Below are 18,349 nucleotides of genomic sequence, written 5' to 3'. Positions count from 1 at the left end.
CCCATGCTGGATATGACTCTCTTGTAGGGAAATATCCGTCGAGAGACTTTGCAAGCTCATCTTAAGTGCGTGGCAATTGTTTGCTTCAGTTCCGTGGATACAGAAATATCTCCGATTCCAGACGCATCTTCGATCTTACTTGCACAGTCGTCCAGAAGCGGGAAGTTTGCGAAGTTATTGTTCTCTGTTCGTCGTTTCCATAACGGTAGCGTTTTTTGAAAAGCCTTCAGGTGTTCTTCCGCTTCCATGATATTGACTCCACCACCCTGCATCTGCTGATTGAGATGATTGAGAGCTGCGAATATATCAGCCATGTACGCTAAAATGAGAATGAACTCAGGATTTTTGAAGCAATCTGCATGGCAGTGTTGGTGCTCTTGCAAAAACAGGGCTAATTCCACACGCATGGCAAAAACACGATTCAGCACCTGTCCCCGGGATAACCACCGAATATTAGACTGGAGCAGAAGTACCTCAAATTCAGAGCCCATTTCTTTACACAGCTCACTGAAGATGCGGTGCCTCAGAGCACTTTTTCGCACATAGTTCACACATTCCACCACAGTTTTTAATACTTCTGCCATTTTTGGAGGTAAGGTTTTTGTTGCCAACGCATGCCTGTGCAGAATACAATGCGTCACAATGATGTGTGGTGCATCGGCCTTTACTAGCGCACCAAAACCAGACTTTCTTCCCAGCATGACTGGAGCTCCGTCCGTACAAACTGCAGAAACCATATCCCATGAAAGATTGTTGTCTCTGAAGAAGTCATCCACAAGCTTCTTCACATCGGCTGCCTTCGTTGTTGTTGTAAGAGGCTTACAAAATAAAAACTCTTCTTTTATCATGTCGTCTTTGACATAGCGTACAAAAACAGCAAGCTGGCTTAGATCAGAAACGTCTGTGGTTTCGTCGAGTTGAAGGCTGAATTTTGCCGGGCTTGAAATCAGATCCGCGACTACTTGAGCCAAGATGTCTTTACTCATGTCTTCTATTCTGTCACTGACGGTGTCATTTGAAAGGGAAATTTGGGATAGTTTACCTTCGGCCGCTGTTCCGAGTATCAGATTCGCCATCTTTAATGCAGCTGGTTTCACAAGTGTTTCACCAATGGTGTGTGGCTTGCCCTGCTTTGCGATCAGGTAAGCAACTTCGTACGATGCTGTCAGGATCGGTTTGTTAACAGGTACAAATCCAAGAGCAGGCAGAGTGGCCCTTTCATCGAATCTGGCTCTCTTCACCCTGAATTCAGCAAGTGTTGTGTTCTTGTATTCCCCGTCTCCATGCAGCTTCAAGAAGTGTTCCTTTAGTTTTGCCGGTGCAAGACTAGAGTTGCTCAACTTGGCGTTGCAAATCATGCAGATAGGACGCTCACTCCCATCACGTTCCGTGATACATGAGAATCCATGTTGTACATATTCGTCCGACCACTTTCTTCTTTTGCCCGACATAGTTAGTATGGATAAAATATTAAAGAAATCACACGACGTACGACAACAACAGTCACACGTTGACTACTGAGTACGCACTAAATTCCCCGCAGCGCTGATTGGCCAAGCAGTGTAGCATGATCATCTGCAGCCAGTGATGGCCAAGCGGGCCGTGTGTGTCATCACAAATTTACACAATAATTCAAGTGTGTCCGGACCTCCGTGGCGGGGGCTCTGCCGAACCCCTGAGATTGACTCACCGAACCCCTGGGGTTCGATCGAACCCAGGTTAAGAACCACTGGTCTAAGGCTATGCTGGGGGGGGATCTTTTGTTTTTGTGCTCTCTTGCAGCGGAGGAGCAGGCACTGCTCTTTGACAAGAAAGATTTCCGGACAAAGCGCGCGGAGGCGGCAGCCGCCGGCGCGGCCACCTCACTCCTGTCCATGCGTCTGGAGAAGTGTCCCCAGCAGCTCAACAACCCCTTCAACGAGTTCTCAAAATTTGACGGAAAGGTGAGCCCTCGTGCCGACGACCTGGGGCCCTCCTCTGATCCCCTCTTCGAGCCCCCCAGTGTCTCCTCCGGGTGTAAATACGAACCTGACGATGGCACTTGGGAGTTTCCTTTTGACGTTTAAAAGGGGGTGACCTACTTGAAGTTGCAAAGAATGTCATGCTTGGACTTTGGTTTCTTATTACGGGATTTTTATGCCACCATTTTTAAGCTGAGGGCAATCGCATATTTTGACAATTTATTGTCTTTTATAGTACAGTGACGTTTTTGTGGTAAATACGACCAGTGTTATAGAAATGTGAGCAGGGCTAAAAAAAACCTTAACGCATCAATTTGTCACGTGGAAAACTTGACTTTGTTTAAACGTCTGCCAGGTTTATAAGGGTTTCCGTGGCCTTATTGCATCGTCTCTGCACCCCGTGATATTAGCAAAAACAAAGTCAATCTCGCAACCCTTTCAGTTTTAAGTGCAATGCGTTTTCTACCGTCACATTTGTTTATTGCCCTTGGCTCGTTTTTTTCCCCCCACCCTGGTCCGGACATTCGTTTTTAAATACCGCCCCAGTGTTAAAATATTACTACCTCCCTGTCCAACGCTCCTTATGTAAGCACACTATTTTTATTTACAGTTATCTTCTTCCTCAATATGTTTGCATGGTGAATTGCGACGTTCGGCAACAATCGCCAGCTGTGCGTCTTTGTAATGTTTAACAGTCGTGGGGGGGGGGGCATCTCCTTTCTCCAAGAGAGGGAGGGACGGTTAGTGATGAAGAGTTGAGCGATGTCACAGTCCTTGCGGCATACTCTGCTGCCGATGCTGTTTTACGATTTTTTTTTTTTTACAAGTGCCTCCGCTCTCCCATGCTGAATTCTACGTGGAGAGCAAATGTGCAGTGGATTCCAGTGCAGCTGTAACCAACACTTGAACTTTTGTACCCTGACGACTTGAAAGTGTTTTTCGCCTGTGATGGGTTTTTTGTTGATGGGAGGTGAGGGGGGGGGGGTTAGTTTGTGAACTTTTATCAAATAAAGTGGCTTTTTACAATATAACCAGTACAGAAGTCTCCAAAGGTAATATGCTGTTGAGAGCTGAAATAGCGATCGGATTTATTGTCCATGCCGGTCGTTATTAAAAAAAAAACAACAACTCTGACCTGTTCCCCTTTCTGTGCTTGACTCAATCTGAATATTGTTTTCAAATCCAGTTTGGGGTCAACTGGGGACGACCAACCTCGAGACGATAAGACAACTGCCGCTTCGTGGGATGTCGCCGGTGCTTGGTCTTGTGCGGCGATTATTTTCTTGTCTGTGTAATATACAGCCCATTTTCATCAAACCACTGCCCGAGTGAGAGAGCCTCCCCCCCCCCCCCACCCCCACCATTGTGCCAGTCGCGTTCTTTGACCCTACCGAACCACTCTGACTGGCGTGGGCAACTGAAGGTAGGTAGCGTTGCTGTGGCAACGATGGATTTTGCTGCACTGCAGTCTGCATCGTTTGTTTTGTGCATTGCCCTGTCCTATGCAAACGCCTGCCTCCTTCCAGGTTCCAACCCTGCTTTGCTTCTAAGATCTGCCGAAATCGTTTGATTTCGGTCACGGCAATTCGCGCTCGGTAACGTGGAACCCCGCCTTTTTTGCTCGGTTGCCAGTGAAGATGAACACCATCTCATGCTGTCTCCTGGCAGTGAGTGACAGCTGGAACCCATCTTGTTTGCTACGGGTGGGGGCGGAGGGGTGGCGGCAAACCACTATCAGGTCGTGTGTTTAAATCGGCACCTTTTTAGAATAATTGTCCGATTTGGAACAACCCCGAACAAAATGAATGCCGTGCGGTGCCTTGGCCCGGTGTGTTTCAAATTTTTTAATATTCCCACTTACCTGATGACGGCGGTAGCCTTTTTCAAGTCGTTTCCTTCCATGGGTGGAAGCCTGGAGTGGCGTTCACAACTGCTTCTGCACGCGAGTTAGCCGATGGCCTTACATTGACGCTTAGCATTTTGAATGCTCAGAGCACATGGGCAATGAGGACTGATGTCATTCTAAATGGACAGCATCGAAGCGCCCTGCACCGCTAGGCTATTGCATTTTAAATGGCCATTTTGACTTTCCAAGTCTACGTTTTAGGGTGAAGTGCCTTTTGGAGTTTGAGTTGGTGTACGTGCTTAAATGAGCATCGGGGTGTCTGTCGGGCTGTGCTGGTGGCTTTGAGCCAGCAGTGAAAATTGCGTGGGGGCCAATCTGTATTGGAAGATCGGACTTCTTCCAAAAGCGGAACGACGTGCTTTTAATCATTTCTGGAGGGATGATGGAGCCGGGCCCGAACCCGCCTTCTGGACTTCAACCATTTTTAATTTGGGATTCGAGTGGTCTGAGCATAGCACGGGCTTACTGGATAAAAGCAAGTATCCATGTGCGTGCTTAAATTATGGTGTTGGTCATCCATGGTGGAGAGAAGTAGGTACCGTTTTGACTTGAAATGAGTGCTTTTGTTGGGCAGTGCCTTGCCGCGTGTAAATTTGTATCAACAACCGTGGTGCGGTTCACATTTCAGGGTTTTGATGTTGCTGGGTGGCTTTGTTGGGGGTGGGGGTGGGACTTTGATATGGGGTGTAACGATGCATCCATTCAATATTGATTCTTAAGCTCTCGGTACACGCATTAAAAACAAATGTCCGTAAAAAAAATTCAATGGGTTATGTAATGTATACAAATTTGTGCGTAATTTTTGTTAAATATTTGAAGATGTTTTGGGACAGGTGTGGTTCTCGCCACCCACCCCCTTCATAAGTGCTCTCTTAACATCACTTTCCCCAACAGTCTAAGGCTATATGGGGTATCTGTCTTGGTCTGTTAGTAGGGAGTGGTAGTTGGCATGCTGCGCTATGAACCCGGCGACCTGAGTTGGATTCCCACTCGCAGCCAACACCAGTGACGATTATCTGACCATCCAGCAGTGGACAAGATCATGCTTTAGGAAGATGACGAATTTGTTCACGTGAGCCCTGCACTACATGCTGCTACAGTCGCGACATTAAATTTTATAGAATTGCAATGCTTCAAATGAATCTCTGGGGAGCAGGGGGGAGGGGGTGGGAAGAGCGCTAATCATGAGGCCAATAACAAATGTCAACACACTTGCGCTGGCAATGGTGAGATCCTGGATTTAAGTCTCGGCAACCACCAGCGATTGTAGACTGTTCTCAACTGTGGTGAATGGGATACTCTCAGCCTGGTCGCCCCCGCCTTATTTTGATTTATGATGTTCATTTAATATCACATGCCATTTGAAAATAAATAAGGACTTCATATGACACGCCTTGCCAGGCATACAAAAGGTACACTTGTACTGTGGACGAGCGGCTTATCAATAACTAGTTCTGATACGGCTCCCATGAGGGCCGTTCTTTTTATCTAGGGCGTTGCACTGCCTTGGTGCGCGTTTCAAATGTAAATGCCATCTCTTATGACACTACGAGGAGCACAATTGGACTACAATTGCGAGTAAACCTAAGATGTCGTTTTTTTAATTGCTTCTATTTATATATTATAATTGTTTTCTCGATGAGGCAAGGTTGCATATTAAAAGATGTGGTTTGACCGTAATAATTTTCGCCCTCTTTGTCCCCGAGGGGTCTTATTTCATTAGGGTACATTACAAATTATCTGCGAGCAACGGAGGTGCACGCCGCATGGCCATCGTTAAAATTTATTTCAGGTAGGAGGGGATTACAGGTGGAAAGGTTAACGTTTTTAATTCATAATTTGCTGCTTTGTATTCTGAGTGCCGGAACTAGGAGGGATCTTAAAAAAAAACACGGGATTTTCGGCATAAAGTTGCTTTGTGGTTTTTTCCCCAATTGGTATCTATCGGTAATTTTCCAACTGGCAGCATTGTTACAACGACTTTGTAACAATGCGTGTAGAAAATGCAAGAACGTCATAATTCCATGCACTAAAATGACAATTGGAGTTTTGCAGTAGGATGTCAAATGGCTACCGTCGCGGATCTTAACCAGCCAACACTTGGTGCGCTGTAACGAGATTTCTATAGACCTTCACAAATCTGACCTTTTAAAGAACGGCTGTGTGTGTGTTCTTAATCTCGTGTACGTTCGCGCTGTGAATCAAGAGCAGCAGCGTGCAGCATTTCGCCGCGTTTTCAGGTGGCTTGCACTTTCATTTTGTCCAGCCTCTTTTATGCACGGTGTAACTTGACATTTTTAAAATTAATGTTTGCATATCCGTACTTCTCTCACATCCACCGAGCTCCAATTCTCCGGCGAGTCAAATTTGCGACTACCGTAATCTACATTTTAAAATCATGAACTGCTCGACCGGTGCTCCGTTTACGCAAGTTACTCGGTAGCTTGTGGTAAATTCCACATTGACCTGGGGTGAGGGTGGGGTGTTAGTGCTGTAGGCTTGCCACAGTAGTACTTCGTTTATTGACTGCAGGATGATAATTGGTTGATCAATCCATTGATACAATTTGGATTTATAGAGCATCTAAATGTAACTTTGTCTGGAGACTAAAGAGAAACGGCATGCACGCGATGTGTGATTTGCTATAGGAATTTCGAGCAGCATATGGACACTCAAGTAGAGCAAACTTGCAAAGGAATTTAAATATTCTTTTAAAAATGAAACCCGTTTTCAGTTCGATTGATTAATTTTTTGGGATAGTGTCCTTTGACGACTTGCTCTGCAATGGTACCACCTGAACAGATACCATTCTGACACTGCAGAGGAATCGTTTTTATGAAAGCAAAAACGTTTTTTACCATTACATACCATACCCCCTGAAATTCCAATGCCGTGGCGTTTTATTTTTATTGCTAATCGTGGTCGAGCATGGACTGCCCTGCGCGGATGGCGTCTCTTACGAGGGTGGAGGGGGGGGGATCACCGTGCTCTCAAGATTGTGGGTGGAGAAAGTTGTTGGTGAACCAGCACAATAACCCCTCGCCTTTCCCAACCCCTCCCCTCCTACATGCGTGGGCCATTTGTAATCCCGACAATAATTTGTCACGGATCAAATTACCCGCCACATCCTGCAGTTTGTAATGCGTTGACCCCCAGGATATGTTTATTTTGAGTAAAAAAATTATAATTTTTTTGCTTGCCTACCCTGGGTAGCTCGTATTTGGCGTGTCTGTGGCAGGGAGGGGAGGGGGCCTCCCGTGCACCGGGAGAAAACAACACGACTGCAAGTGGATTACAGGGTCTGGCCGTGACGCTCCCGAGCTGGCAGAGCCCCCCTCGAAATGACGGAGTATTGCCTCGCAGGGTCATTTGTAACGCAGACAGTTATTTCTAATAAATGCACTCGTAATGAATGGGATTACGGAGGAGCCCCCCCACTGCCTCTGCTGGTTTTGACCTCCCGAGCGAGGTATTCCGCCGCATGCCTCTGTCATGCGGTTATTAAAAAATGCATAAAGTAAAACCGAACGTAATGCAATTACCCTGCGTGGTTGCAAGTGCATGCCTCTAAACCGGTGCTTCTGGAGACTGGGTTTGACGGATTGTACAGATGCGTGCAACTCCAAAACCCGCAGGGCTGCGGGGTGGCCCCGTAACGGTCGTGAAGGTGTGTTCGTGGAAACCCTTCGTGCAGACCCTTTTGGTGGCTGGGTTATCCCTGTGCGTGGATTTTCTCCTGGTTACTCCAGTTTCCTCCCATGTGAGGGGGGGGGGGGGGAAACGTATTAAATAAAATGTTTTCAAACATTCCATTGCAGCGCCCTCTTGAAATATATGCCGAGACGCGAGTTTTTTTTTCTATATGAATGGCATTCAAGGATAAGGATTTGCATTCATTTAGAATTCAAAGGTTGTGGCATCTCAACTGTGGTGAAGGAAGCGGTCTTCTAAGCCGGTGTGTTGGTGGTATTTCTGGCTGTGACGGGGGGGGGGGGAATACCTGGTGGGCTTCTTGAAATAAACACTTCATCTGTAGTCTCTCCAGTGCAGATGTTGCTCACATCGGTAGCACGAGCGGAGCTACGCTGATCGTCACTTAATCGGAGGACAGTTTTGCGGTGTGCTTTTTGTACAATTTGGGTCGAGTGTGTGAACTACCGGGCTGATATAGTGAAATATAATTTTATGCAAATGATTAAATCAATCCAATATAAGTTTAAACAAATGTATGGTGGTAATGAAGACAACATGATAACAATGAAGCAAATATTGCTTAAGTGATGCACAGCTTCTGCAATGTTATTAAACAAAACTTAACCAAATGATATATACACGGTGTATAAGCAGAACTTCGATTGCAGAGTTACTGGTGTAGTGCGCTAACCACTACCCTTCTGCTCCACTTCCACGCGATTTGATATGAAATGTGCCTTCATTCAAAGAAAACTCAGGTTTCCAAAATTTCCTCGTCGATGAAGAATTTGCGTTGCCCGAAAGGTCCTACCGTTAATGTGCCAAAAGCACGTGACGACATATACGTACTTTCTGTTGTAAGGATGTGTGAAGTCTTTTTAATACAATATTGCGTGCGACACTCTTCAAAAATAATTCGCACCGACACGTTGTAACAAGTTACCTGCTAACACTTTATTTCACCTGTTCTTGCGTCAGTTATAAGCACTCGTATAACTATCTATACGGTCACATAAACTTGACTTCTCCCCGCTCTTATCTATTTTGCACTTCACGTATCCTGCACTCAGCGACTCTGCACACAGCATCTTCGCACTCTGCAACTCTGCATCTCCACCGCTGCCCTCCGGGTGGGGGGTTCAGCCAACGGCCAGCGACGGCGTGAGGGTTGAGGTCCCGTTGACGGCTGCAGCGTCGATGTCTTCACTCTTGGTTTCCCGGCAACAACTCCCTTCGCTCACACACACTCCCGCTTGTATCCCCCTGCGCATTGTGAGTCCTCACGAAGCTTCCACTTAAGCTCCCGTCAGCTTTGCGCCTATTGCCCCATTAATCCCTTATCACCCCCCCATCTCCCGTCTCTTAGACGCCAACCTCCGATCACAGCCTACCCACATGTTCGACCTCGACTGCACCCGCTTCTCCCCTTAATTTTTGTCGGTGCAAACCTCATGGTGCAACGCGCACACCTGTTTGCCCTCGGTTGCACCCGCTTAACTGTGCACACTGCGTATTTCTCTCCTCTACACACATGTTAGTGCCATGGTTGTGAGATGTTCTCTATCGGCTGGTACGCAGGTAGTGGGATTCACCTTGACCCTGTGTTTGTAATTTGAATTGTCTCCCTGGTGGTCGTGTGAATTTTTATGAGTATTCCAGTTCTTCCCACGTTTATAATCAACATGCGTTTTCAAGTAATTTGGCTGCTATAAATGTCAACATCATAAGCCACTTCGTTGAGCTATCATTAGTGCCCAGGTCTTTTCAGAAGAAGAGCTATATCGCTCTGTTGGCCTTACCTGGTAAAATAAAAATAGTAAAAATGTAATATGTTAGAAAGCAGTAGATGGCACTCATATGTATTTTTTGTGTTTTCAAGAATGAGATACTTGAGGTGTTTTTAACATGCACTTTGCCGCAAACATACTTTATGAACAACATTCTGCAAAACTATTGGCAGTATTGCATCACTTGTACCCCAAATTTGACCCTTAATTTTTAGTCTTTATATTTAGTTGCTTTGTCTCAATCTTTTACGTATTTCCTTTAATCCCAACGGGGTTCTTTATGGTAGCTTACGCACGTTTTCAGATTGCATTTTATTGTTCTCCTGCTGTAGAATTCTTATAGTGTCTGGTTGTAAACTAGTCAATGTGTGTTTCTTCATATCCCCGTCTCCCCTTTCTCCTCTGAAGCCACCAGCCCCCACCCGTGTAATTTTGTATCCGATGAGAGCTACAACATTACTCCAAAAAAAACTATTTCAAAGATATGTCTACATAAACATGCACATTTTAATCGGGACAAATTGTATAGTGGCCTTTAACTCAAATATGGAGCTCTTGCTGGCTAATCGTTAAATGTGCCCTGGCATTTGAGCAATAAATATAAATTTTGGCTTGCACCTGCATATTTAAATGTGTATCCACTGTTGATGTGGTGTGTCCGTGCTTGCCCAGCTGTTGGAATTTTGATTGTTGTCTTTACTGTACTGATGTGGAGCTTACATCTTGACTTAAAGCTTTCGTGACTGCAGGAATTCATATTCGTTGGGTCTACGTGACTTTACCGAAAGACCCAAAGAAGATGTAGAGCCTCTTTGTGAATCTGCTGCTGGATTCACAATTTTGGGCATGGGGGATCGCTTGACCATACTTCATGACGGTCAATGCTGCGTTGATGTTGGAGTCGGCGCGGTGCCTCTCGCCTCCTGATGTTGGTCGTTGCCGGGAATCGGCTGATTTGTTGCCCAAAGTTGCGCAGGTCAAACCAAGCCATGTGTTTTTAAGATGTAACATTTTGCGTGAAAGCCGACCGCGTTCACGCTGATTGAGCCAAACGAAAGAAATTCCATCCGCTGAGTAGTGGGAGAATTATCCGAAGCCATGCTACCTGGCTACCTTGTTTATGCCGTTTGCCTTCATAACGGTTGGCTGCATATGGTGCAAAAGAAGTTGTGCAATCATACATATGTAACCCACGTCTTCCTTGAACAAGAGCCCTCAGTTGGCTCTCGCCTGGGAGGAAAATAAAGGATAACTACCTAGTTGCATACAATATGACCGTTATAACATCCGGCCATGCTTCATGGTAGTCCGTCGTCGCGAGAGTGGTCTGAAAGTGAAACCAGCCCGTCGGACTGTGCCGCATCTAAGCGACACGTGATTCGTCCCAGCCGTCGCAAATTGAGTTAGTTGTCCCTCCTCCTCCCCCCTGGCGGAGGAGGAGGGACAACTGTAGCGGTGGCTGGCGGCGGCGTGCGATTGTTCAGCGTTGTAGCCCGTGTGCTCCGCCTCGCTTGCCCACTCTCGCTGGCCGGGCGCTCCTCACTGAGAAAGTACGGGGGTGGTTATTTGCACTGTGGGTTATGTGCATCGGAAGGGAAGAGATGGGAAGTTTTGTTTTTATTTTTAGATGGGTAGCAAAGTGGAACTATTTGGGAAATCTGTTTACACAAAGGACTTATTCCAATGTTATGCTGCAGTGATTTTATATAATCTAAAGCGTACAATATTTGTCTTGGATTTCTTTGATCACGATTGATAATTGTTGAGGGGTGCCAAGGTGGTGGTGTTTACTACCTCGCCTGGTATACAGGAGGTTGTGGTTTCGATCCTGACCCTAACACCTGTATATTTGGAGTTTGCGTGTCTCCCTGTGGCTGCGTGGATTTTTCTCCGGTGCCTCCGGTTATTCCCTCCACATTTTTTTGGATGCTATAAATTTCCACGTGATTAAACCACTTTGATCGATCATTGTGGCCAGGTTGCTTCTGAAAAAAAGCTATATAGCTTGGTGCGCCTTACCGGGTAAATAAAAAAATGTTTTTGATGAGAGTTTATGGTATTGTAACTTGCACTTTCACTCAAGTTTATAAAAAAATACATAATGTCCGGTTATATCTAATTAGTACCTGTTAATCTTAAAAAGCGCCTGCATTTTCTTGCATAATTGGGCATGGGGAGGTACTCCTGTTAATAACCTAGAGCCTATGGTTACAAATCCCGAGTCCTTCCCTACAAGTCATTGTAGTTGGTGCTCCACAAGGTGGTTCCTTATTTCTTCATCCCCAGAGAGACGAATCGCTGAGAGTTTACCTCCGATCGGGGATTTGAGTGCCCACATTCACAATTGCGAATTATGTGCTTCTGGTCCACGCTGCTACACGGGCGGATATTCATATGGCCGTAGTACCTCATTTGGTGGCATTTATATTTGCATGCAAAATTCAAGCTCGGTGTCTTGGCATCCACGAGGTAGGTTATAGATTAAAATTGGAGTTTTATACAAAGTACAACCGCTTCTCTAGTGCGCGGAGTTTGATGGTTTTCGGCCCGTTGCCAATTATTGCACGGAGGAAATAAAATTGGTTTAGCACTCAATTTAATTAAATCCGGTCTCTGATGGGTTCTTTGAAAACCTGCCATTATTAACTGTTCATAAACTTCACGGCCAAAGACTGCATAACCAGGTGGTTGTTTAAGAGTGACCCTTGAAGGTGTTTTTGCCGAGAAACTTGCAATGTCCTCCTAGGTCTGACGTGCGGTTCTACAACTTGCAGTTGTTGGTGGCTTCAGGTGTGTGCGTGCCCGTTTTAAAAAACGGAACGACGCTCGCAACAACGGGCAGCTGAACGTGGCAAGTTGGTGCAGGCGGAGAGCACGGACGGGTGCTGCCTCATCTGCCAGTCTTCTCGGTCAATTCATGCCACCTGGGTCTGTCCCGTGACCTGAGCGAGTCTTCCTCGCTTCACGTGGCTTTCAAGGTGCACAACTAGCCTGGCACAAGCGCCGTTGTGAATGGCGGTTGTCGTTTTTGTTTAAATGGGTTGTGAATTCGTACATGCAGACCTGCTATGGCACTTAACTTTTTTCGGATTTTTTTGTTAACGCAATTATACTGAAGACTTATATTTTATTCCAAAAGTAAACATTTGTGCGACAAACCGAGAGAGTTGTCCAACTCGTGCTTTGTTGTGCGTGGGGAAAAAAACAGTGGATAGATGTGGACTGGGCGCGTGGTTAATTTGTTTTGGTTTCTTAGCATATTGCCGAAAAAGAGAAAAAATGAATGCTTCAGCAGCATATTTAAATGCAAATAAGGCACCGCACTGGAACTAACGACACAGTGTCAAAAATCAACGTATTAAAGCATTTTGTGTTGACGGCCGTTGACTAATGACGCGGAGGTCTTGGCTTATTTTCCATACTTTGATGGATTCCGGATTGGATAGCCACTGTAATGAGGTTGTAATGTAAATGAGTAGTGAAGGCCTGCCAGAGCTGGCTGCTAATTGAACCTCACGAACGAAACCGCTCGCGTTACTTTATTCTCTTTTAGATCCCTGCTTGGAGACACTGTAACAATGTCCCGTTATTTATCGAGGAAAGCCTTGACTCTCAGACTCCGTTTTAGAGCACCTTCATGTGCATGGCTCTTATTTTTTTTAACACGCATTCTTTGCACGTGGTGTTTGGGGGGAGGAGGGGAAACCCCCCCCCCCCCCCCCCCCCACGCTAACACCCATTCTGTACCATTATGAGTATAATGATAATATTCATGCTTTTGGCAATACTCATTTGTACAGACATGCCGAGAATCCTCCTACTCCACTGTAATCTCCTCGCAACCTCGCGAGCCGATGTTCTCAAAGCCTCTCAAGACTCGTGTTCAGGAGCATCCTGCGCTGGAACGTTTGGCCAATTTCCACTGGCAAGTGTTAGGCATGTGGCAGCAGTAAAGCAGAATACCTGAGATAATGCTCAAAACTGAATGCATGGCTTCAAGAATCCATATCCTGCACTGCCACCCCCCCCCCCCCAGCATCTGGAGTCTTGGGATCGCACGATGTCCTCTGCGTGGTTTGAGAACTCCGCGAGCAGCAAAGCTCTGGATTGCGGGTGTGCGTCGCCACACCCAGCAGTCGTTTTAGAATTCCCGTTTGTAAACGTTACGGACACAAAGCTTCCAGCGAGAGAATATTACATTAGTGTGTGTGTGTGTGGTTTCTCAGTCCGGATTCTTTTTTTTCTTCTTCCCGAAGCCATTCATTGTTCCTTCCTGCGCATCCATCCGTGCAATCATTTATTTATTTTCTGTTAGAGTAATTTGTCCAAACGTTTATTCCTTCACCTGTTAATTCCGACGTTCATTCATCAAAGCATTCGTGTAACCGTTAAACTGTTAATCTGCATGACCATTAATCCATCCAGCGAATTGTTGATTCTTTCCTGCGTTAAATAATCCATTCATCTCTGTGTACGTGCATAATTTAGATTGGTTATCCCATATATTAAGCCTAGGCGGCTGGGTGACTTAGGGAGGCCATCACCCATGTAATAACATTGGAAGGGTAAAAAAAATAAGATTCATGATTACAATCCTTGGTTCTAACCAAAGATTATGCCAGGTGTTAGGGGAGCTTTGTGGTCTGTGAGCCCAGTTGGCAATGATGCACAAAACAATGAATTGCGAATAGAAATACTTGAGTGGAGTGGTGGTGCACCGGCTGGCGTACTGCGCCATGCGTTTGGCATTGCGAGTTTGATTCCCAGCCGTGACAAACGGTCCTTGGCCTCCTTTTCCCACTGGAACACAATGGTCTGCACTCTGGAATTATTTACAAGGGCTGATTAACATGAGATGCCGTGACGAAATATTAGAATAGGAATGAGTTTCAAATGGCATCTTGTTTTCAGATCTTGCATCCTTAGAGCCTACTTTCGATTCAATGTTTTATTGTCGTATCTTTGAGTAACTTTCCTTGTTTAGGTAGGAAATGAAATCTGTGTGATAATTTTGAATGTGAATAATTAAATTATTATTTTTTAACAAAGTCCTGTCCGAAAATGTAATTTTAATGTCAATATTTGTAGATTTAATTAACTTGAGCAGAAGTGACATATCGTGAAAATGATGTCGGTGACGGCACTGTCGGGGGGGGGGGGGGGAACATGAAAGTGGTGCCTAGAAAGTGACTACTTCCTGTGAAACAGCAACTTTTGGCTCGATTGTCAGATTTTATTTATTTATCTAAAAATAGAGAACACATTCCCCCCCCCCTTATGTGCAGAGGTATGACAACCTCCCAACCAATCTTAACCGAAGCAGTCAAAGATTCAAGCTAACAGTTGGAGCACCATGCTGCTCAAGGACAAATGGGGTGGTGCCATTTTCAATATCTGGTGCTGAGCCCGTGCTTGAATATTCCACATTGTCACGGCAGGGACCACATTTTTTTTTCTTAGGATGTGATCCCTGACTTTGGGAAACCAGTGTTCTTTGTTCCAGTGGGATGATGGGCTGAGTCGACCCAGCTGTGAGTCGAGCGCTACAACCGCGGTGCCACTCCACTTGAGTCGGTTACCGTCCCCAAAAGAAATAAGCATCTTCACTATTCATGTGGATAGATTGGAAGACAGACTAATATTCCAAATAGGATTTTTTTTGAGGCCGGGGAGGAATGAGCAAGTCCCCGTGAACCGTTTTCTAGGCATTCGGCACATTAGTAATATTGTAAGTATGCCACGGTATCGCCCTTTGTTTATAGCGTGGTTGCGAATGATGAAAGGTGTTTTTTTTTTCTGTCATCACTGGCAGGCTATCGCCTGCCGAGAGACACGTTGAATTAGGCTGACAATTGCAGTAAATAACATACGTCGCGACGGATTACTTGGAAAGCGGCAGCACATTGCGAGTCATTAAGGCAATCCATATTGCATTTTAGCAGGTGGTTGTACTCTTCCAAAAGGGACACCTATTTTAAATGCGTCTACCTCGCTCGACCGGCAAGGAAACAAAATCCTGTGCCGAACTGTCGTCGCTGCTTTCTGGTCGTTGACGCTTGCATCATCGCTGGGCTGATGTTTCGGGGCGACGGGTGCCTCCTTTTATCGCGGACGTTGACGTCGCCTTGCCGTTTTGCCATGTTCTGCCTTCACCCCGCGTTGACGAGAGACTGTTACGGTCTATGCTTTGCACGCGTTTAGCGGTTTGCAACTTAAGTGCCACCGCGTTGGAATTTGAGGCGGGGGGGGGGGCATGGTTTGATTTGAAATTTAGAAGATTGGCTGGCTGTAAATCCTCATGGTCAGCAAGCCGTTTTGCACAGTTGAGTAGTTTAGGGTTAAGCCCGGTTCTTCGCTGAGCGACGCAAATTCGCATTTTGATCAAGTGATTTCGCTCGCCAAAACACTGCAATTCAAACCGTCACTTGCTGCGGGGCCTACACATCGAGTAATAAATGTATATAAAGTGCTTTGTTACCCTCCTTTTGTGTCGTTGTGCACGCGAACATTTGGGAGATCGCGATTGTGCGACGGTGTGCTTTGCGCATCGCGCTACGGAGTGACCCTGCGTTCGACGGTTGGCCACGCACGTTGATTTGAAAGTGGTATCTGAACGCTGTCCCGTGCTTCCCTCGTGTCGACTCGCCCTCGGGAGAATGCGGACATCGGTGTCGGGCAGACAAAGGTGTCTGGGTCGGGTTGCTGGCCGCAGAACACCAAAGTGTGCACCGTGCTGACATTAAGCAGGTGCAGGCTCGCTGCGCTTGCCCCCCCCCGCCCCCCGCTCCCCCCACGACAGTCGGTGCGTTTCTAAGAGGTTGGGGGTTCCTTTGCAATTGTCACCTTTACGTCGAAGACCGCGTGCGCGGTGTCTCTGCTGCAGCAGAGACACCGCTGTCGTGCGGCGTGTCGACTGCTTTAAGTGCGCGATCCATCACGCGGGCCGCGTGGCGTCATCGCTCTGCGCTGGTCTATTAATTGCCGCACGTGATTAAGTGCCCTGTTTATTTCGCACGTCTGATTACATAGCGCGTCCACCGCAGTACATTTTTTATGTTGCATTAAAGAAGGGGGGGAAAAAAGGCATTGGCGGCGGGGAGGGAGTGGAGGGAGGCTGGAATAACTCCACCGTATCTGCACGCTCACTATCGGCTTCCATTAGTGTTGCTTTGTTCCAGCCGCGTGTCGATGGCAAGATGCAAGCTGCTTTCTCTTTTGTGACTTTGCCATGGAAGCTGTAAACATCGCGTGTGGAAATTTTAACGGTGGAATTTCACAGGGTAGATTTTCCCGTGGTTTATTTTTTGTCGGTAAAGATCATGCAATAGGAACGTGCAAGGCCCTTTTTTACCCGAATTTTACACTGCCGCAAGCCGTCCTGGGGGCCGTGTCGAGCCATTCTGTCGCAGGTCAGGGGAAGGCGCCAGGTAGCTTTTCCGCTGCAGGAACAAAGATGCGTGATGTCGCACGCCACGGAATGCGTCGAGCTGCGTGTCGACGGTGCGGTGACGCTGTGAGTTATTACTGACTGGCGTCGGATGCAATAAAAGCGTCATCACCCCTGCTTGGCTCCGAGGTTGATGCCGATGTCTTGAGGCTAGCGGGCTCGGCACGCCAAATTTGCCAGTGGAAAACTTCCTGTACTTGTAATTTTACGTATTGGAACACCGAGCCGGCACCATTAGGGATCCTGGGTTCGGATCGAGGCAGCCAACCGTGCTTAAACCCAGTTCTCAAGTGCGCAGCGCGTTTGATGGTCTCGGGCCCGATTCGCCAAACGACTGCACGAAATAACAAAAAAGCCCCATCAATCATCAAATTCAGCTTTTCACAATTTAACCAACCACGGCTCCGAAGGCTTCATTTTGTATGTTAGGTGATGTACGGTAGTGCATTTTTCAAGGGGCGTAAAGAAGAGATGTCTAGTGTTGGGTACGAGGCATGTATTGATGTGAAGACTCTATAAGTAGAGTCCTGGTGGGGGGTAGTCTTGATGTTTAACATCTAATCTTGATTTGAAGCCCGACTCCTCCCACCACCATCCGGCCCAGAAGAACTCCATCAAAACACCACCATAGGGCCCGCTGCATCTCCGACCAGCGCCACCTAGCCAGTGAACTGGAGCACATACACAGAGCCCTCAAGATGAATGGATACTCAGACCGCACAATCAGCAAAGCTGTATCTCCAGCCATGGGGAGACAACCATCTGAGGACCCAATCAAAACCATCACCTTGCCATACATAGCAGGTGTTACCAAAAAGATTTCCAAAATCTTAAAAAAACACAAGATCCTGGTCTGATTCAATACAGTTAACAAAATCCGTGATTTTGATCCCATCTGTGAAAGATGTCATTCCTGACATGCAATACCCTGGTGTCTACAAACTAAGTTGTATGCGGCAGCAGTTACATTGGGGAAACGAAACGACATGTCTCGGACCGTGTTCGCGAACACAAGGCAGATTTGAAACACGGCAGAACCAATACCTCTGCAGTGGCTGAACATTATTATACAGTGAGGGGAAAAAAGTATTTGATCCCCTGCTGATTTTGTACGTTTGCCCACTGACAGATAAATGATCAGTCTATAATTTTAATGGTAGGTTTATTTGAACAGTGAGAGACAGAACAACAACAAAAATCCAGAAAAACGCATGTCAAAAATGTTATGAATTGATTTGCATTTTAATGAGGGAAATAAGTATTTGACCCTTCTGCAAAACATGACTTAGTACTTGGTGGCAAAACCCTTGTTGGCAATCAGAGGTCAGATGTTTCTTGTAGTTGGCCACCAGGTTTGCACACATCTCAGGAGGGATTTTGTCCCACTCCTCTTCACAGATCTTCTCCAAGTCATTAAGGTTTTGAGGCTGACGTTTAGCAACTCGAACCTTAAGCTCCCGCCACAGATTTTCTATGGGATTAAGGTCTGGAGAGTGGCTAGGCCACTCCAGGACCTTAATGTGCGTCTTCTTGAGCCACTCCTTTGTAGCCTTGG

The 18,349-nt window shown here is 46.4% G+C and overlaps 1 protein-coding gene across 3 annotated transcripts in view; it reads left to right on the top strand.

Moving 5' to 3' along the window:
* MAPKAP1 (MAPK associated protein 1) overlaps positions 1–18,349 on the top strand; it is a 128,811-nt gene that overhangs the window by 9,812 nt on the left and 100,650 nt on the right. For all 3 annotated transcript variants that reach the window (XM_032959056.2, XM_032959055.2, XM_032959054.2), the window contains exon 4: positions 1,783–1,943. In XM_032959056.2, the coding sequence (XP_032814947.1) occupies positions 1,783–1,943 (161 nt within the window). The remainder of the gene's footprint in view (positions 1–1,782; positions 1,944–18,349) is intronic.

Source organism: Petromyzon marinus, chromosome 22 (genome assembly GCF_048934315.1).
Source record: "Petromyzon marinus isolate PM22_M1 ecotype Great Lakes invasive population chromosome 22, UKy_Petmar_22M1.pri1.0, whole genome shotgun sequence".
NCBI lineage: Eukaryota > Metazoa > Chordata > Hyperoartia > Petromyzontiformes > Petromyzontidae > Petromyzon > Petromyzon marinus.
Note: the sequence above shows the minus strand (reverse complement) of the source record. Positions and strands in the feature narration are given on the sequence as shown.